At 38.2% G+C, this 15,956-nt stretch overlaps 3 protein-coding genes across 3 annotated transcripts; 1 reads left to right on the top strand and 2 right to left on the bottom strand.

Moving 5' to 3' along the window:
- Window positions 1-104: 104 nt before the first annotated feature.
- LOC131302836 (uncharacterized) lies at window positions 105-2,063 on the bottom strand. Its single transcript, XM_058329630.1, has 2 exons — window positions 1,698-2,063; window positions 105-470 (listed from the first exon to the last, which is right to left on the bottom strand). Exons 1-2 carry the CDS (start codon window positions 2,061-2,063, stop codon window positions 387-389), a joined length of 450 nt encoding a protein of 149 aa, XP_058185613.1. The 3' UTR covers window positions 105-386.
- An 8,248-nt stretch (window positions 2,064-10,311) lies between these two features.
- On the top strand, window positions 10,312-12,048 carry LOC131303627 (uncharacterized). Its single transcript, XM_058330583.1, has one exon. The coding sequence runs from the start codon at window positions 10,939-10,941 to the stop codon at window positions 11,668-11,670; it is 732 nt and encodes a 243-aa protein (XP_058186566.1). The 5' UTR covers window positions 10,312-10,938; the 3' UTR covers window positions 11,671-12,048.
- Window positions 12,049-14,014: 1,966 nt separating this feature from the next.
- Window positions 14,015-15,665, bottom strand: LOC131303628 (cysteine-rich repeat secretory protein 38-like). The gene is made up of 2 exons (XM_058330584.1): window positions 15,327-15,665; window positions 14,015-14,703 (listed from the first exon to the last, which is right to left on the bottom strand). The coding sequence occupies exons 1-2, from the start codon at window positions 15,625-15,627 to the stop codon at window positions 14,030-14,032; spliced, it is 975 nt and encodes a 324-aa protein (XP_058186567.1). The 5' UTR covers window positions 15,628-15,665; the 3' UTR covers window positions 14,015-14,029.
- Window positions 15,666-15,956: the final 291 nt, after the last annotated feature.

Consider the following 15,956-nt stretch of genomic DNA (forward strand, 5'->3'; position numbering starts at 1 on the left):
CACTTATACCCAACATCATACACTAAAAGAAAAAAACAGTATTGCACTCACATGAAAATAATTAATTGCAGCGGAATTCTGAAATTGGACACTATTTATTGCCAATAATATATTAATACTTGTATTCAATCGTAACTCTTTCACAAAACACAGAAGAATTTCAACCAAATCAATTACAAAAGAATTTAAATACATCCCACACTAACTGATATTCCTAACTACCTACAGAAGCAATTTTACAAATACATGTGACTATCCAAAGACTAATTTCCCAACTCTATCCAAACATTCAAACAAAGACAACCAATTTTGTTGCATTGCCTAACTCATCCATCATCAACGTCTCACCAAACAAAAAAAAAAACCTATCACAAATATATTCACAGCTAAGAGACGAGAATAATTAACATTTCTTCCGTATCAACCAATCCTTGCACGTATGTCTTCTGCCTCGGGTACATTGATAATCGCTGCATCAGAGACATACGATTTATTTAGTTAGAAAGTTAACAAACTAAAGTCAGATTGCCGAATCAAACTAGATAACTCTAATATCAGACTGATATAATTTGGCACATAAAGATATGCAAATTCTCTATCAAAAGAAGTATAAATGAGACCACAAGCTACAGAAATGTATAGTCAGGTTGTTTTCCCAAAAGAATTCAGCAAGAGAAGAGCACAATAGGAAATGGTTGTAGTTTGGCCACAAGCTACAACTTCTAAGCCTAACCTCTTAGGAGAAAATCACCCTAAAGAAATGCCTTCCAAGAAATTGAAGTGGAGACTAACCAAAAATACGAAGCCATCTAACAGGATCATTTGAACAAGACTTGTGTTCTCGCGATGCCATCTGACAGGATCATTTGAACAAGACTTGTGTTCTCGCGATTGGGAATTGACTCCACAAGGTTTATATCTTTCAAATATTTTTTTTTCCTTTCCAAAAGTAACTGATATAGCATTTGAAATGCGAGGTTTTGAACTTGAGCCTTTTGGAAGGAACAAACCCGCAAGTCTCAGCATGAACACTAGGCCAACCATCAGGGCTTCTACTACAATTAACTATAAGCCCTCTCCAATACAAAACATCATCTTCCCATCCCTTCTTCCCCTTCAAAAACTCCAATATCTTTGGCTCACACACATATACCCATACATATATTTTTAACATATAGGTAAATAGGTACTTTTGATGGCAATATGGTTCAGAAAATCAATAAACTTTAGTACAGGCTTGTGGGGGCTTTTAAACCAGAGACATCTGAGCCCTTGTTTTCCCTCCAATTCCTCTTCACCAACAAGCTTAAATGGTAAGAATTTCAGAAACCTAGCTTCATTTTTGGGTAATTCAACAACTCTTTCGGCTCCCGGCGTTTTGAATCTGTTAAAGCTGGAAGGGAAGGAGAATTGCAGTACGATAATGGTGACCACCAGGAACAGGTACTCTGGTTTCTGCTTTTGTTTCTTTATATTGAAATTTGAAGGGTGTCTCGGCCAATTTACGTGTACCTCTAGGATATGACAGAATGACAGCCAAAAGAAACGCTAACATTTACAACCAATACCATCAGAATCGAAAACCCCTAATTTTATGAAATCTGAAAAAAAAAAAAAAAAAACCCTACTTTTTTCGTGTGTACATTAGTGAAAGAATTAAATGTAGATTAGTGGAGAGGGAAGTGAGAGAGAGATACCTGTGAGAGAGAAGAGATGGTGGGTGAGATGGAGGAGAGAGAAAAGAGGAGATTGTGGTGGTGCGGTGCGTCGGTGGTGGTTGGAGAAAATAGGTGCGAGTCGTGGTGCGGCATCAGTGGTGGTGGGCAGGTCAATCGGTGGGGGACTCCTGTGGTGGTGGCCCGGCGCATCTGGGAGCTCCGGTGGTGGTCAATCGGTGGTGGGCCGGGCGTATTTGAGAAGCTCCGGTGGAGTTGGGTATTGGACAGATTCCGGAGGGAGAGAGCAAGAGAGAGAGTACTAATATTCACTTTCCCAATTTTTTTGAAATGAAATTGGTTTTCCTTCTGGCGCGCATTTGAACAGAAGGGAGAACTGGGGCCCATTTACTTGCCACGTCGGATCGGGATTGTCGGTCGGGATTTTGATCCCTACTGATAGCAAAATTGCAATACTGAATTGGTTTTCCATTCTTCGCGGGAATTGTGTGGAATTTGAATTTCTGGGGATTGGAAAGTCACGGGAATCGGAGGAGGATAAGGGTCGAAGTCACGTTGTCACATGAATGACAAAGTTTGCAAAGGAAACTTGAACGCTAAGAATGGAAACGTCTCAGATTCAAAAAGTTGGTTTCTGGAAGTTTTAGAGAGAGAGAGAGAGAGAGAGAGAGAGAGAGAGAGAAATTTGGTGATTGAGGGGACAAACAGGACCTGTTCCTGCCAACGGGAAAATGAGACTTATTATATAGCTTCCATTAATTGGAGTATAAGCAAATGACCTTCGAAAACCTTTTTACATGCTATTTTAAATTACTGTATTAATTATGTTGGGATCAGAGCTAGTACGAGATTTTGTTCACACTTTAATTGAATTTTTCGTTAGCGGACGGCAAAGAAGTGATCCTATAGAAATCAAATCGGAATACGGGTTAGCTTAACCCAAACATCTTTGATCGTTTTGGAGTCTTAAAATATTTGGTCATAGTCTCAAATAATAAATTTTTTCTATATATCTTTCTTCACTCATTACTCTAAAAAAGTTCCCTCAATATTCAAACCGAACAGAGTCTATGACAAATGAAAGCTCGTCTCGTTGTCGTGTGAAGTGGGAATTCCTCGAGTGTTTTAATCATATAAATCAAACTAACAAAGTCCGTGACCTTTTCGACCCTTTTAGCGATGGCAAAAACTTCTTTACGAAACAATCCGTAAATAAAATTTACGATCGTGCGCATCCAAAAATATTTTGAACGGTTCAGATTGAAAACCAAGTTTGACCGGTCAAAATTAATTGTTACCGTTAAAAATTGAAAAGCAAATCTCAACCATTAACTGCCGAACTAGACGTCCAAGATTGTGATCCACCGTGCTAGGCTTTCAAAGATTGGTTACCTTTGGTAAGCAATACTAGGGCTTTGTTTGGTTTTCATCTTTGGGTATATTAGTTTTGGTAGTGGGTGAAGAGAGAAATAAGGTAATTATTGGAGAGAATAGTAGAGAGAGATAGCGAGACAAATGAAAGTAAGAGCATCTCCATTGTAATAAGCAAATGGGTGTGGATAAACAAATTTAACAACAATGCTCAAAAAGCACCCCACATGGCCACATTGTAATAAGCAAAGTTAGAAGTCTTTTACTTCCACTCATTCTATAATCAAACTTAACAACTTTTACCAATAACCAAACTCAAAACTCAATAACTCAAAAATACCACACATTGGAATCGTCTCATCGAGACGAATAATTTGATGTGGTCGGGTACGTGATTGAAACTCGTTTGCGATTGGACAAATGTGCATTATGTAGTGTGGGGGGATTTTGGTTAGGAATGCAAAAATAACCAATGTAGAGGTAAAGGTTGTTAAGTTTAATCATGGACTAAATGGATAATCAAATACTGACGTGGCATATTTTGGTTATTGGTTTTCATTATTACCATTGCAGATGCTCCAAGCAATTGAAAACTGACACAAATATATAAAAAAAAAAATTACAAAGAAAAGGGGAGGGAGTGAGTATCTATTTGTGTTCGATCAAGCTAATTTTTTTCCGAGGACGTGCATTTTTCCAAGATATAAAGTATGAATCATTACAATCATTTTTTAAGACTTAGAAAGAGCTCGCGGGCTAAAAAATGAAATAGTATTTTGAAGACTGGACCTTAACTTGGTCCCTTTTTTTTGAAAGAGTAAAAAATGCATTAATAATAAAAAGAAAAGGATACGATTGTGTGTCGCCTTTACAATAATTAAGACACCCCAGCTACGAACGAAGACCAAACTAGAGCCTCAGAAACATAACACACAGAGAACTTGGTCCGTTAACAATTGATTCGGTTTAGATCGGTTGTGAGTCATAAACGCGGAGTCGGAGGGGTAAAGGGCGTCCCGGTGGAAAGGGAAACTTGTTGACCCCAACCCATGAGAAAGGGTCTACCATAATACTTTGACCTGCGATCGATCAAGATAATACTATAGGAGGCGTAATACTGAATAATTTTCCACGCCGTCACGTTTTATTCACTTTTCCTCCTCAGCTGCCTTGTCCATGTGTGGTGTGTAATTTGTCCCAGAACGAGTTTTGGAGGACAATCCCTTTTGGGCACTACAGGACCCGATTTAATTTATACGATACATTACACATGTGCAATCCACAAGATTATTATTATTTTTTTATAATTTCTTTCTCTAACATAAGAAATCTTCAAGGTTTTGATCGATTTCTATTTTTTTTTCTTTATTTATTCTGAATGGGTGCAACTAAAGGATAAAAAAAAGGATCATTCGAACTAAAGTGGTTATTATTCAAAAAAAAACTTTGAAAGATATGAATTGACATTCCAAATTCACTAAGTCAAACGCTAGATGATAAAGAAAATATGAATCTCAAAAATAAAATTTGCACTGAAAATATTAATTTTGGATATGAATTTGAAACAAATGACAAAATCTCGAATGAATAAAAAGATGTTGATCATTTGAGTCTTTGAGGTATATAATTTATAAATCTCAAAAACACAAAGAATCCAAAAATGGTGACCGGTATTTTTATGCTTCCCGTTCAACACGTCCATTTTATGACGTGGATTTTCCAACGAGATGACTAGTATTCAACTGTAACATTGTTTTCTCCAACCTCAAACAACAAAAATTCATCATATTGGCCTAATGTTGTGCACCTTGCGTGCAACTCCTTCGCTAATGAAGTTTTTATAATGTATGTATTCCTTAACCCTTCCTGTTTTTGCGTTCTAGTGTGTCAAATGAACAAGCCCACCTTTTGGTTCACAATTTGGCATGTTTCAATAACCATAACAATATGCATTGTCTATTTTCTCTTGTTGTTACTGTCTTGGGGGAGAGATTATTCAGTGCCCTTGAGCCCCACATGTGCGGTGCTCCAATCGGGCCAATTCTCTTCCAACCACACATTACATTGGGATCCACACGCTTAATTTTGAGTCTCGCAGAATTTTGTGGTTGATGAGAATTCTAAGGCACCACGAGGCGGTGCCACATGAGTAATGAATAATTTTTCTTATTGTGTACATTTTATGGATGTGTTTTCCAGGTTGGGCTTTTTTCCGGCCCAACTTTGAAGTAGCTATGCCAAGCATGAGATTTTGTTGCAGATAAAAAAAAAAGCATCAGATTTTGTTATGTCAGCCAACAATTCTAAAGTTCCGCCAAGGGTTTTTTCTTGTTTTGTCTTTATTCAAATTATATTTGCATATGTTAGTTGCGCCTAATTGTTGTGGATTATTGTTTCATCTCATCAAGATAAATCGAAAAAGTAAAAATTTATGGCTTTTATCTAATTATTTACTGTAATATCCAAAATAAAGCACAAAAAGTCCGACACCCCTGTAGTTTACAATCCTTTCCTCGCACAGGGCCATTATGTCTTGAGAGCTGTTGGATGCATTTGAGCTATATGTGCATTGCATGTGTTTGGACTGTGTCACGTAGCACAGTTGAAGAATGTATTGAACTCACAACCTAGATGCATTTTTAAACAATAAAAGTGAATCAGTACTGTTCACTCTCTTCTAGTCAGGCGAACAAAATCGGACTCATGTGTTTTAAGATGCATATTGATCATCAAGTATACATATATGTCATGGTTATGAGCATCTCAAACCGAACATCCTCTATTGCTCTATTTGAGAGGAAAGGAGGTGGCCGGCCGGGGGTCTCACTATCGGCCATTGTTGATGTTTTTTGTTTCTTACTTTTTAGAGTTGTGTCACATGGGAAGTGGCCAAAGGCGAAAAAAAAAGTAGTTTTATCAAAAGGCCTCAAAGGTTCTTTATCAACCGACCCTTCTTAAAGTCTAATAGCGAAATCTTATCTCTATTTTTTCGGGTTTGGATTCTTTTTTTTTTCTTTTAACCACATATCCAAACTATCTTACCGGCATCTTGACTAATTTCGGAGTTCTAAAATAAAACGAACGAGCGGGCAAATCCGGCACGAAGGTTTGCAGTGTTAGACTTCAATAGAAATAGAACATGCGACTTAATGGAGAATAAACACCCATTTACATTCTCAAGTTCATTTGGCCAAACCTTTAGAGTTAGTAGATAGGAGGATGCTGTCTGCCATTTGTCCATCCACTCAAGGGTGGCTCCACCATACAATTAGTCAAAAAGTGCACTAATTTTTTTGTAATTTCACATAGAATTTGATTTTTCTTTATTATAGTTGACACTAAATTATTCTTATGTAACCAAAGTAGGAAAATTCACTTACATTTGTTAGTAGAAAATATGGCTCAACAAAACAAAACAAACTAGACCCAATATATTCTCAACCAAGATAAATATGCTTATTTTATATATAGAGTTTTGTATACTTTTTTTTTTTCTTACATTTTTTTGTCACCGCTAAACTAAAATCATAGAGCCGCCCCTGCATCTACCTCGGTTTATTTGGTGATTCAAAATGTTTAAATGGAAAGGCTCGTTGGGTAGATCATATGTGCAGGAAATCAATTTATCAGATATTTGAAGTCAAAATGATCAAATTATATTTGTTGGATTGTCCGTGTAACTATGAAATGTCGATCTGTCCATTCTTTTAAAAAAACTAAACATGATCAATCGTCTGTTGTTTAGGAACGATCAATTCAACTGTTTTTTTTTTTTAATCTACAAAAAGATATTTTATTAAAAACTTGATAGGAATATATCAAGAAAAAGAGAAAAGCTAGCCTAACGCCATGATATAGATAGGGGTGCGATCAATTCAACTGTTTGTATGAATACTTTTTCACTAGATCTTACAATTAATTGAGCGGTTAGGATCACCGAGATAGGCACGAAGTGGCCCCATTGTCCAAAAAATTTATCGTCTTGTATTTTTTTAAGGTATATTTTACTTTTTTTGTTGTTGTAATGTTTAGCTTTTCGTCATAAATTTTGAGAGTAATCATTTGTATCGACAAGATAAATTAGAAAAGGATAACCATTGACAGGAATTGAAAATTTTTCATATAAGACGGCAAAAATACTAAGAATTCTAACTGTTTGATATAGTTCAACTTTTGATCATAATTAATTTTTCATGTTTTAAACTTCTCATGTCCAGATGGATGATTAATCTAAATATTGCAACGTGAATCTCAAAAAAAAAGAACCAAAATATATAAAAAAGAAAGAAAGAAAGAAAGTGAGAATGGAACCCTAATTGCCTTTTACTTGGTGCCGGTACTAACACGAAGCTGAGGAAAGCGTGAACCATGAACGAATATGGTCGACCTAGGACCCATCGCTAAAGGTCGACCTAGTATCTTATACTCAAATCAAGTACTATAAGTTAATCCTCTCTCTTAGCTAATCCTCCCTCATAATACATTCGCCTTTTATCGCCCTTATTTATTCACCTAAAATCTTATCCATCCGAAAAATAGACCCAAAGAGACCCCTTCCATGGGAGGCGGGGGGCTGCTGCGTGCTGCTGTCCCGGGTTTTCGGGCCTACTCCGGTCTTGCTCCAATGATTTGAAACGTTCACTTTGTAGAGCTCGTCGAGTAGAATAACTATGCAAAAAATTAGCTTAATTGGATATCATTAAGTACCTGATCGGAATCTTTTATCTTAAAAAGAATGGATCCGAAACACTGGATCAAATCCACTGTAACTCATGGACCAAGAGTTATATGAGCTCTGATCAGGCACTTAATGATATCAATTAAGCTGATTTTTTGCATAGTTATTCTACTCGACGAGCTCTACAAAGTGAACGTTTCAGATCATCGGAGCGAGACCGGAGTGGGCTCGGAAACCCGGGACAGCAGCACGCTGCTGCCCCCAGCGTGCTTGGGGCAGCAGCCCCCCCGCCTCCCCTTCCATGCAGAACAGTCGCCCATCAAGTAGCGTATCCCTACATACTGGTCCTTGGGGGTCCATTTATTAACCCCTGTCACTAATTATAGAGATGGGGTACTCTTTTTCGAGATGGTAGGAGCATAGACTAACGTTTGATAACTTAAAAGTCTAATTAAGGAACTAATACACGAAAGCGATTGATGATCCCACGGGATTGGTCTAGTGGTTTAGGTTTGAGATTTAGGAGTTTGCTTTCTTCTGAGGCTTCATGTTCGAGTTTTGTTCTAGTTTTAACTAGGATTCCTGTAATTGAACGGTGAGATAGGTTTTCTGAAATTAACGAGATACGTGTAAGATGGCTCGGATACCTGAGTTATCAAAAAAGAAAAAGATTGTTTTGCCATAAATTGGGGTCACCGTTTAATGGTAAAATGAGTCCCGCTATTATGAATTATCGTATGCATCATTGACGTGCGACCCTCTCATGGCAATTTGGATAGTGAAAGAAAGAGGGGTTTTGGGATGCTGCAGAGCAGCACTATATGGTGTATCCGGACAGTCCAAAAATGTTTTCAGCGGTTCAAATTATAAACAAATTTTTTCAGGAAAAAGTTGACTATTCTAAGAAAGAGTTTGTTTTCAATCCGGACTATTGATTGTCACGATGGACGATTCGAATGTACCCTGCAGAATGCTTTACAGGGAGCTGCTTTGCAGCATCTATAGTCCCGAAAGGGGGAGACTAGTTGGGTTGGATATTTAATCGTATTAATTGAAAAACGATTGGTTAGAGCTTTAAAACCAATTTATGTTTAGCCATAGAAATGGTTGCAAGTTAAACGTACACTAGTATTTTAATGTGTTAGTTTGGGAATTAATGAATCTCTTTTTACTTCTTGTCTTTTGTGGCTTAAGTTTTCAAATTTCCTTTTCACATTTTTTATATTCGCGAAAATGAACTTTTCTAAGATAGGTCTCACATTTGAATTTGAGTGGTTGAACTAATGAATAATTTTCATTCATTGCTATTTCTCGAAATTGCTACATTCAATTTGATAGTTACTTCGTGAAAAAAAAAAAAAAAATTGATAGGTACTTGATCTATGTGAGACGGATGAATTACATGTACTCAATAGATTAGTCAAGATGAAGCTCCGAGTACTTTGTTCCCGGATGAATTACGGCTCCGTTTGTTTCGTTGTAAAATATTTTACAATGTAAAATATTTTTCATGTAAAATATTTTTTTAGAAAACAAAATTCAAACTTTTATTTTCCAGTGTTTGGTTGACACTTGAAAATATTTTCAGAAATCAACAAAATAGTATAGAGAGAGAGGGGGGGCTTAAACGGTGGAGAGATCTGAGAATATTAGAATTGAACGTTGGTCAGGACTGACAATCGAGAAAACTGAGCAGTGAGAATTGTAGTAGAAGGCAGCGGGTTCATTTCGGATAATAACTTGCTGAAGATTTAAGGTAAATCATTTTCATCCAATTGATGAAAAATATTTTACATATAAAATATTTTCCCAATTTTTAATACAACCAAATACAGAAAAATAAGTAAAATATTTTACCGAAAAATATTTTACGCCCAAACAAATGGGGCCTACATGTACTTAATAGATTAGTCAAGATGAAGCTCTGAGTACTTTGTTCCCAAAAAATGAGAGTAGTTTGTATATGAATTACCTGTATCCAATCGGGGTCTAAAAGAAAAGAAAAAAACGATGTCGACATGGACCTTCTTTGTTTAGTTGCATGATGGAAAAAACTTGAGGAATCCCATTTTCACACAAAAATGAGGAGAGTTTGATTCATATTTCAATAAGGAAAACGAATTTTCCACTATGATTCAGGATGATTGGGTTAAGTTTCTGCGTGCCTCAACTATGTTTTATTTTATGAGATCATTTTTTTGCCGTCCGTTAACGAATAATTCAATTGAAGTGTGAACAAAATCTCCTCGTGTAAGCACTGATCCCACCATAATTAGTTCTTCCGTCGTCTCAAAATGTTTGTCCGGTCCGCAAAATGATGACTAAAAAATAATGAATTTCTTTTAAGAAAAAATTCTAACTTTTTTCATAAATTAAAAAAACTAGTCGAGATCTAGCAAATTATAGAAAAAAAATTAAATTTTTCTTGCAAAACTTGAATTATTTTTACGTTATCGTTTTGCGGACCGGACAAACATTTTGGTACCGAGGTTGTAAAATGTAAGATGTTTTCAAAGGTCATTTACTTGTAGTAATACTAATGGAGAAACTATATAAATCTCATCTCGATTTGGCAAGAACATGTCCTATTGGTTCCCAACTCCTGACACCAAATTTCACAGATTACCTCTCTCTCTCTCTCTCTCTCTCTCTCTCTCTCTCTTCTAGAAACCAACTTTTTGAATCTGAGACGTTTCCATTCTTAGCGTTCAAGTTTCCAAGGCAAAACCTTGTCATTCATGTGACAACGTGACTTCGACCCTCCTCCCAATTCCCGTGACTTTCCAATACCCAGAAATTCAAATTCCACCTCACAATTCCGAACAAGAATAGAAAACGAATCCCACCTTTTCCCCATTCCCCAAAGCCTCCTTCCCATTTCCTTTGCACTCCAGTACCCATTTTCCATCCATGCAATCGGATGCCCAAGGGAAAAGATTTGCCTCGCAATTCACCGATTTTATGACTTGTTCTAGCTTATCCTTTGGTCTTTTTATCTTTTTCCGTTCGTAAGCAGTGTTTTCCTGGCCAACTTTCTAGCATCTATCACCAATCCTATAGCCTCTGTCACAACCGTTTGACACCGTTACGGGTGTCGTGAGGTTTGTTGTTCTTCCTAATCTGTTTACGAGTTTCGAAGAGTTCAGCCGTCGAATAGCATTGAAACTATTACATCTAGCAACGCAGTAATCTTCCGAGAAAATCCAATAAGACATGGCAGCAACCGAACTACGCTCGGAAGCACCCAGTCTAGCCGCGAGCCCCCGCATCTCGTTCTCCCACGACCTCTCCCAGTACGACGTCGTCCCCGTCGAACCCCACCTCTCCCGATTGAACTCCACGGGCGTCGACTTCAATTTCTCGGTAGTTCGCGAGAGTCTCGACCACGAGTCGTTCTCGGCCGACGAGCTTTTCTCCGACGGGAAACTCCTCCCCTCACAAATCAAAACCAAACCCATTATTATGCTTTCCCCAAATGAAACCCACCAATCAGAAACGAATCTCGAAAATCCAAAAACAGAGGATTCCAGAGCATCAGAAGAGAAGCAGAGTAAAACCACGTCGTTTTGGCCGTTCAAGCGGAGTAGTAGTGTAAGTGGCGGCGGTCATGGGCGGGGTTTTTGTCCTCTGCCACTGCTGTCGCGGAGCCATTCGACTGGCTCCGCGGCGGTTAGTTCTTCGAAAACGCTGAAAACCACGGCGTGTTCGAGGGAGAATTGGCAGAGGAATTTATTCTCCTCCTCCTCCTCCTCGTCGCTGTCGAAGTCGCAGGGGAACACGTGTTGTTCGGGCGGGAATTATTCGAAGCCGCCGGTGAAGAAGAAAGGGTACGGGGGTTACGGGAAGGCTGTGCGAGTTAATCCGGTTTTGAATGTCCCGTCGGGTAATTTGTTTGGCTTGGGATCAATTTTCTCCAATGGGAAGGACAAGAACAAGAAGAAATGAAAATTGCGGAAATTGTTTGAGAATTTAGTGTGTTTTTTAATAACCAGATATCCGGACCAGCTTTCATGCATCTCAAATAATACCGGAGCTTTAAAAATAACGACCGAGCAAACTTTCAATGACCGGAATGAATTTAGTGTTGAGCAGGAGTTTGGTATTACAACGGGTTTCGACGGTGATTATGGTGAATTTTTTTCCGGGCATTTGAGTCCTTTTTTTTTTCTTTTTTTTGGAGTTTTTGGTTAGTCTCGAGTATATTTGAGACGTGTAAATATACGAGCTGTATTTTGTTAGAAGCGTGAAAATATATAGATATGATTAAAAAATGCCCACTGGAAATGAAAGGTTCAAGTTCCTCTCTTTTTTTCCGTTAATTCTCTGTGGTTCTTTTTGTTTTTCCTGTTGAAGAGAATTGAAAAAAGTAAAAGAATACTGATCGAAAATTGGAATATTCAGAAGAGAAAGTTCTTTAATATATTTACGCAGCCAAATGTGGATTTCTTTGATGATGTCCATTCAAAGCTCTTTTAATGATTGGTTGGCCGAATAAGCTTATGCGTGTTGATTATTTGACTGATTGATCATATGATAAGGTTATATTAACGCGGTCTGAGTGGTTGCCGATTTTTCATGTGAATAGAATAATTTAATGTAATTTTGGTTTGATTTAATTTTGAGAAGAAAAAACGGTGATAGTTGAAGCCACATGCCCTGGAGTAGCAGAAAGCTTTTAGACCGGTGATTTTTGGCTTTTCATTTTGTACAATTCTGCATTATTGTGTCGTTTGTTGTGGAGTACATGTTTTTTTTTGTTTCTTTTTTGGTTCATTATTTGATGGAGAAACAGAAACAAAAGAGTGAATTGATTTGGATAAATTATTTCAGTTATTTTATGATTTTGGTTCAGAGAATATATACAAGTTGTTATTAGCTGTTCTTGTTTGGAGTTAGGGGGTGAGAATCTCCGATATGACCCGTGAACCCGACACAAACACAACACGGTGTTAGAGGGTTTGGATCGATCATTTTTTTTAACACGAACACGAATATAACACACGACTTGCTAACACGAAAATTAAATAGGAAGAATACGGGTCGGACTCACGTAACTCGATAAACACACGGATAATTGTTTAATTTTTCTTATCGATTCGATAATCCGAAATGACACGAGTCGAACATGACACAATGCGACAATGAGACTATGCCAACCCATAGCCCGTACTTGTGTTTTCTAAAGTCAAACTTGTATTGGAAAGCACCAGTGTAATTTTTCAATGTCTAGTCGTGGCTTACAACATTTTTCAATGTCATTATTTGTTTTTTGTTGAAATTTTTTTGGTTGGTTTTATAGTTCGATTTGATGTTCATGATATATTCGATATGTGCTCATTTTGATATTGGATTAAACAAGTTCATGCGTAACATTTGTTTATGTTCATCTCTTTTATGGTATTAACAATGTCACCCCAAACACGACACGATTTTAAGCAGGTCGGGTTAGTATATATCAACTAAAATGACAACATTAAGTTAGCAGATGTTCTGACACAAAATCCGAAATGACACGACAGTAAACACGATGACACCCCTGTTTGTAGTGGCGTTTGTTTGGTTCTTGTCCATATTCCCCATTTGGTTCACAGTGTTTTTCATTTTTCTTTAATTTTTTTTCTAAAGAACAGAAACAACTAGAGTTGAGAATAAACAAAATCCTTCAATCAAATTATTTATTTAGTACTATCTGATTTCTCAATTCTCAGGAGTATCCCACTGTCGTGGATTGCACTTTGTTTGGTTTGTGCATTTTGGGCTCAGCATCTTCTCACTTTGATGAACGTACAAAATTGTTCATCTTTCAAAACTCGTCGAGAATGTCACTGATGTAAAAAATCATGTTTGATTGAAGACTTATAAATACGGAGTACTTGATCAAAACATATTTATGTTTCAAAAAAGAGTGAACCCATGATGAGCACCCCAGAAAAGTTTACGTTGTCTACCCTCTAGAACAATTACGAACATCAAAGTAAACCCATAATGAGCCCCACAAGGGCCAAGATATCCGATGCATGGATTGCTAAGAAATTGGATCCATCTACTTAATAGGAGTATTGTTTAAGCAAATGAACGAAGCCCAGTTTTTAGAATGTTTCCATGTATAAGTGCCTCTGAGACTGAGCTAGTGCACAAGAAATTTCTATAGGGTAGAACTTTGAAGCTAGAGTGATGGTTGGGACATGTTTTGGAAGAAATGATCAGATATTGATGTTCGACTAATACGCTTTTCAATAGGATTGACGTTCTCGACGAGATCTAAAAAGTAAATAATTCAACCATTGATATCTAATCATTTCTTTCATAATGTGTCCAAATTAGTCCCACCATCGCCTTTCCTCCCCATTCTTCCCTCCCTCCCCCTCCACCTCCACCAAATTAGTCCCACCATCCCCACTATTCCCACAAATGACACCCCCACCCCCACCACCACACTCCTCTCCTTCCCGCCTCCTCCGCCGCCACCCAAACCACCCTCATCTGCCGCCGGCCCCACCTCCGGCGCCGGCGACAAAATATCCGTGTCAATTTCTTGTGGATTATTAATCCAGTCCTCATGGATGGGGTCCATATTGAACTGAATGTTACATGTGGGAGTGGCTATCCACCCGGCCCACTTCCCAAGACAACACGACGGAATCCAATCAATAGCCGCTAACAAACACGTGGTGCAATCTCCACCATCGATATCTCGGGTGCAATCCACGTACCCGTAGATGTTTAGACTCCCGACCAGCACAGTCCTCCCCACGGCGGATCTGTTATCCGACGCACCAGCGGCGTACGAAAGGTTCTTGATTAACAAATTGACCTTGAGATCGTACGAGGATTCATCCGGCGCGTCGCGTGTGTCGTATATACTGAATGTGATGGAGGTGTCTGATTGGTTTACAAAGTTGATAGGGGAGTATCGGAGCATGCAGTAAGTGTACCAGACTTGCGCCGCCGTGTTATTTGGACATTCGCGGCGAATACCTGAGAGAGATGGGAAACATAAATTCATATCGATGATTAGTATATAAATTGATACTACATCTTTCTAAAAAATGTTTGTCTCAGTAAAATGAGAACTTGAAAATAATCTAATTGTTTTAAGAATTTTTGTTGAAAAATTCAACCATTTATTAGATATCAACGGGTTCATTAAATTTATAAAAAAAAAAATTTTGTTGAAAAAAAGTTTTAAATCTTTGTTACGGAGACTGGACATATATTTTGGGACGGAGCAAAAGTAACTCTCTCTCTCAAATTCACACAAAGAGGGGGAGAATGAGTACCTATTAGCACCCAAGTAATTAGGCTCTCTTTTCACCGCACACGTTGGTATTTGTGTTTATACTTTATACTCCATACACATTGTCCTGAGTCTCACCGCCATTTATGGTTGAAAGTCATGTGGCGGCTAGGAGCATTGAATAATTTTTCAATAGCACAGAACATGGAGAGATATAATAAAACTACTCTACTTTCTTCTTTTTTTAACTCCTATAAACCCACCGAATAATTTCTTGCATGTTTGCCAACTAACACCCAATGACTTATGAATTAAGGCAATAAATCTCTTAAAAACCAAATCAGGTATATATCATTCAACATACCTAAGGCAGCTGCGGCGACGCAGGTTTGGCAGTCGGGTGGGGAGGTGCTGGAGCGGCAGAGGGCGAGGGCGGTGACGGAGGAGTTGGTGGTGGGGTTGGTGGCGGTGGTGGTGGCAAAGCCGGTGGCGGCAGTGGTGGTTTGTAGAGTGGTGAGGGCGGTTGTGAGAGTGGCGGAGAAGGTGGAATTGGGGGTGTAAGTGGGGGTGGTGGGGGTGCAAAGAGTGAAGCGGGGGTCTTCGTAGGCGGAGGTTGAGTGGAGGCAAGTATGGAAGAAGAGAGAAGCGAGGAGTAGGAATAACATTTTTTGTTTTTTTTTGTTTTTTAAGGTTTGGAAGTTCATGGGATGGGATTTAAATAGTGCAGAGATGAGGGAGAAAGTGTATACATTTTGTACATAAGTCTGGCAAAGACGTGTTTCACCGTTGTATGAGTCTAGCAAAGACATGTTTGACCGTTGAAGTAGAATTTAAAGCTCAAAGGATTAATTTGGTAGTCTGGTAAAAAAAAAATTATGCCCAACTTATACAGTCTCGTCACCGCTAATTTTTTTTAGTATACATTTCGCCACTGATAGGGTAAAATCCTGGTTCCGTCCTTGAGTGTGGTGGTTGGGTAGTGGCTACTGTTGAT

Source organism: Rhododendron vialii, chromosome 10a (assembly GCF_030253575.1).
Source record: "Rhododendron vialii isolate Sample 1 chromosome 10a, ASM3025357v1".
Classification (NCBI taxonomy): Eukaryota; Viridiplantae; Streptophyta; class Magnoliopsida; order Ericales; family Ericaceae; genus Rhododendron; species Rhododendron vialii.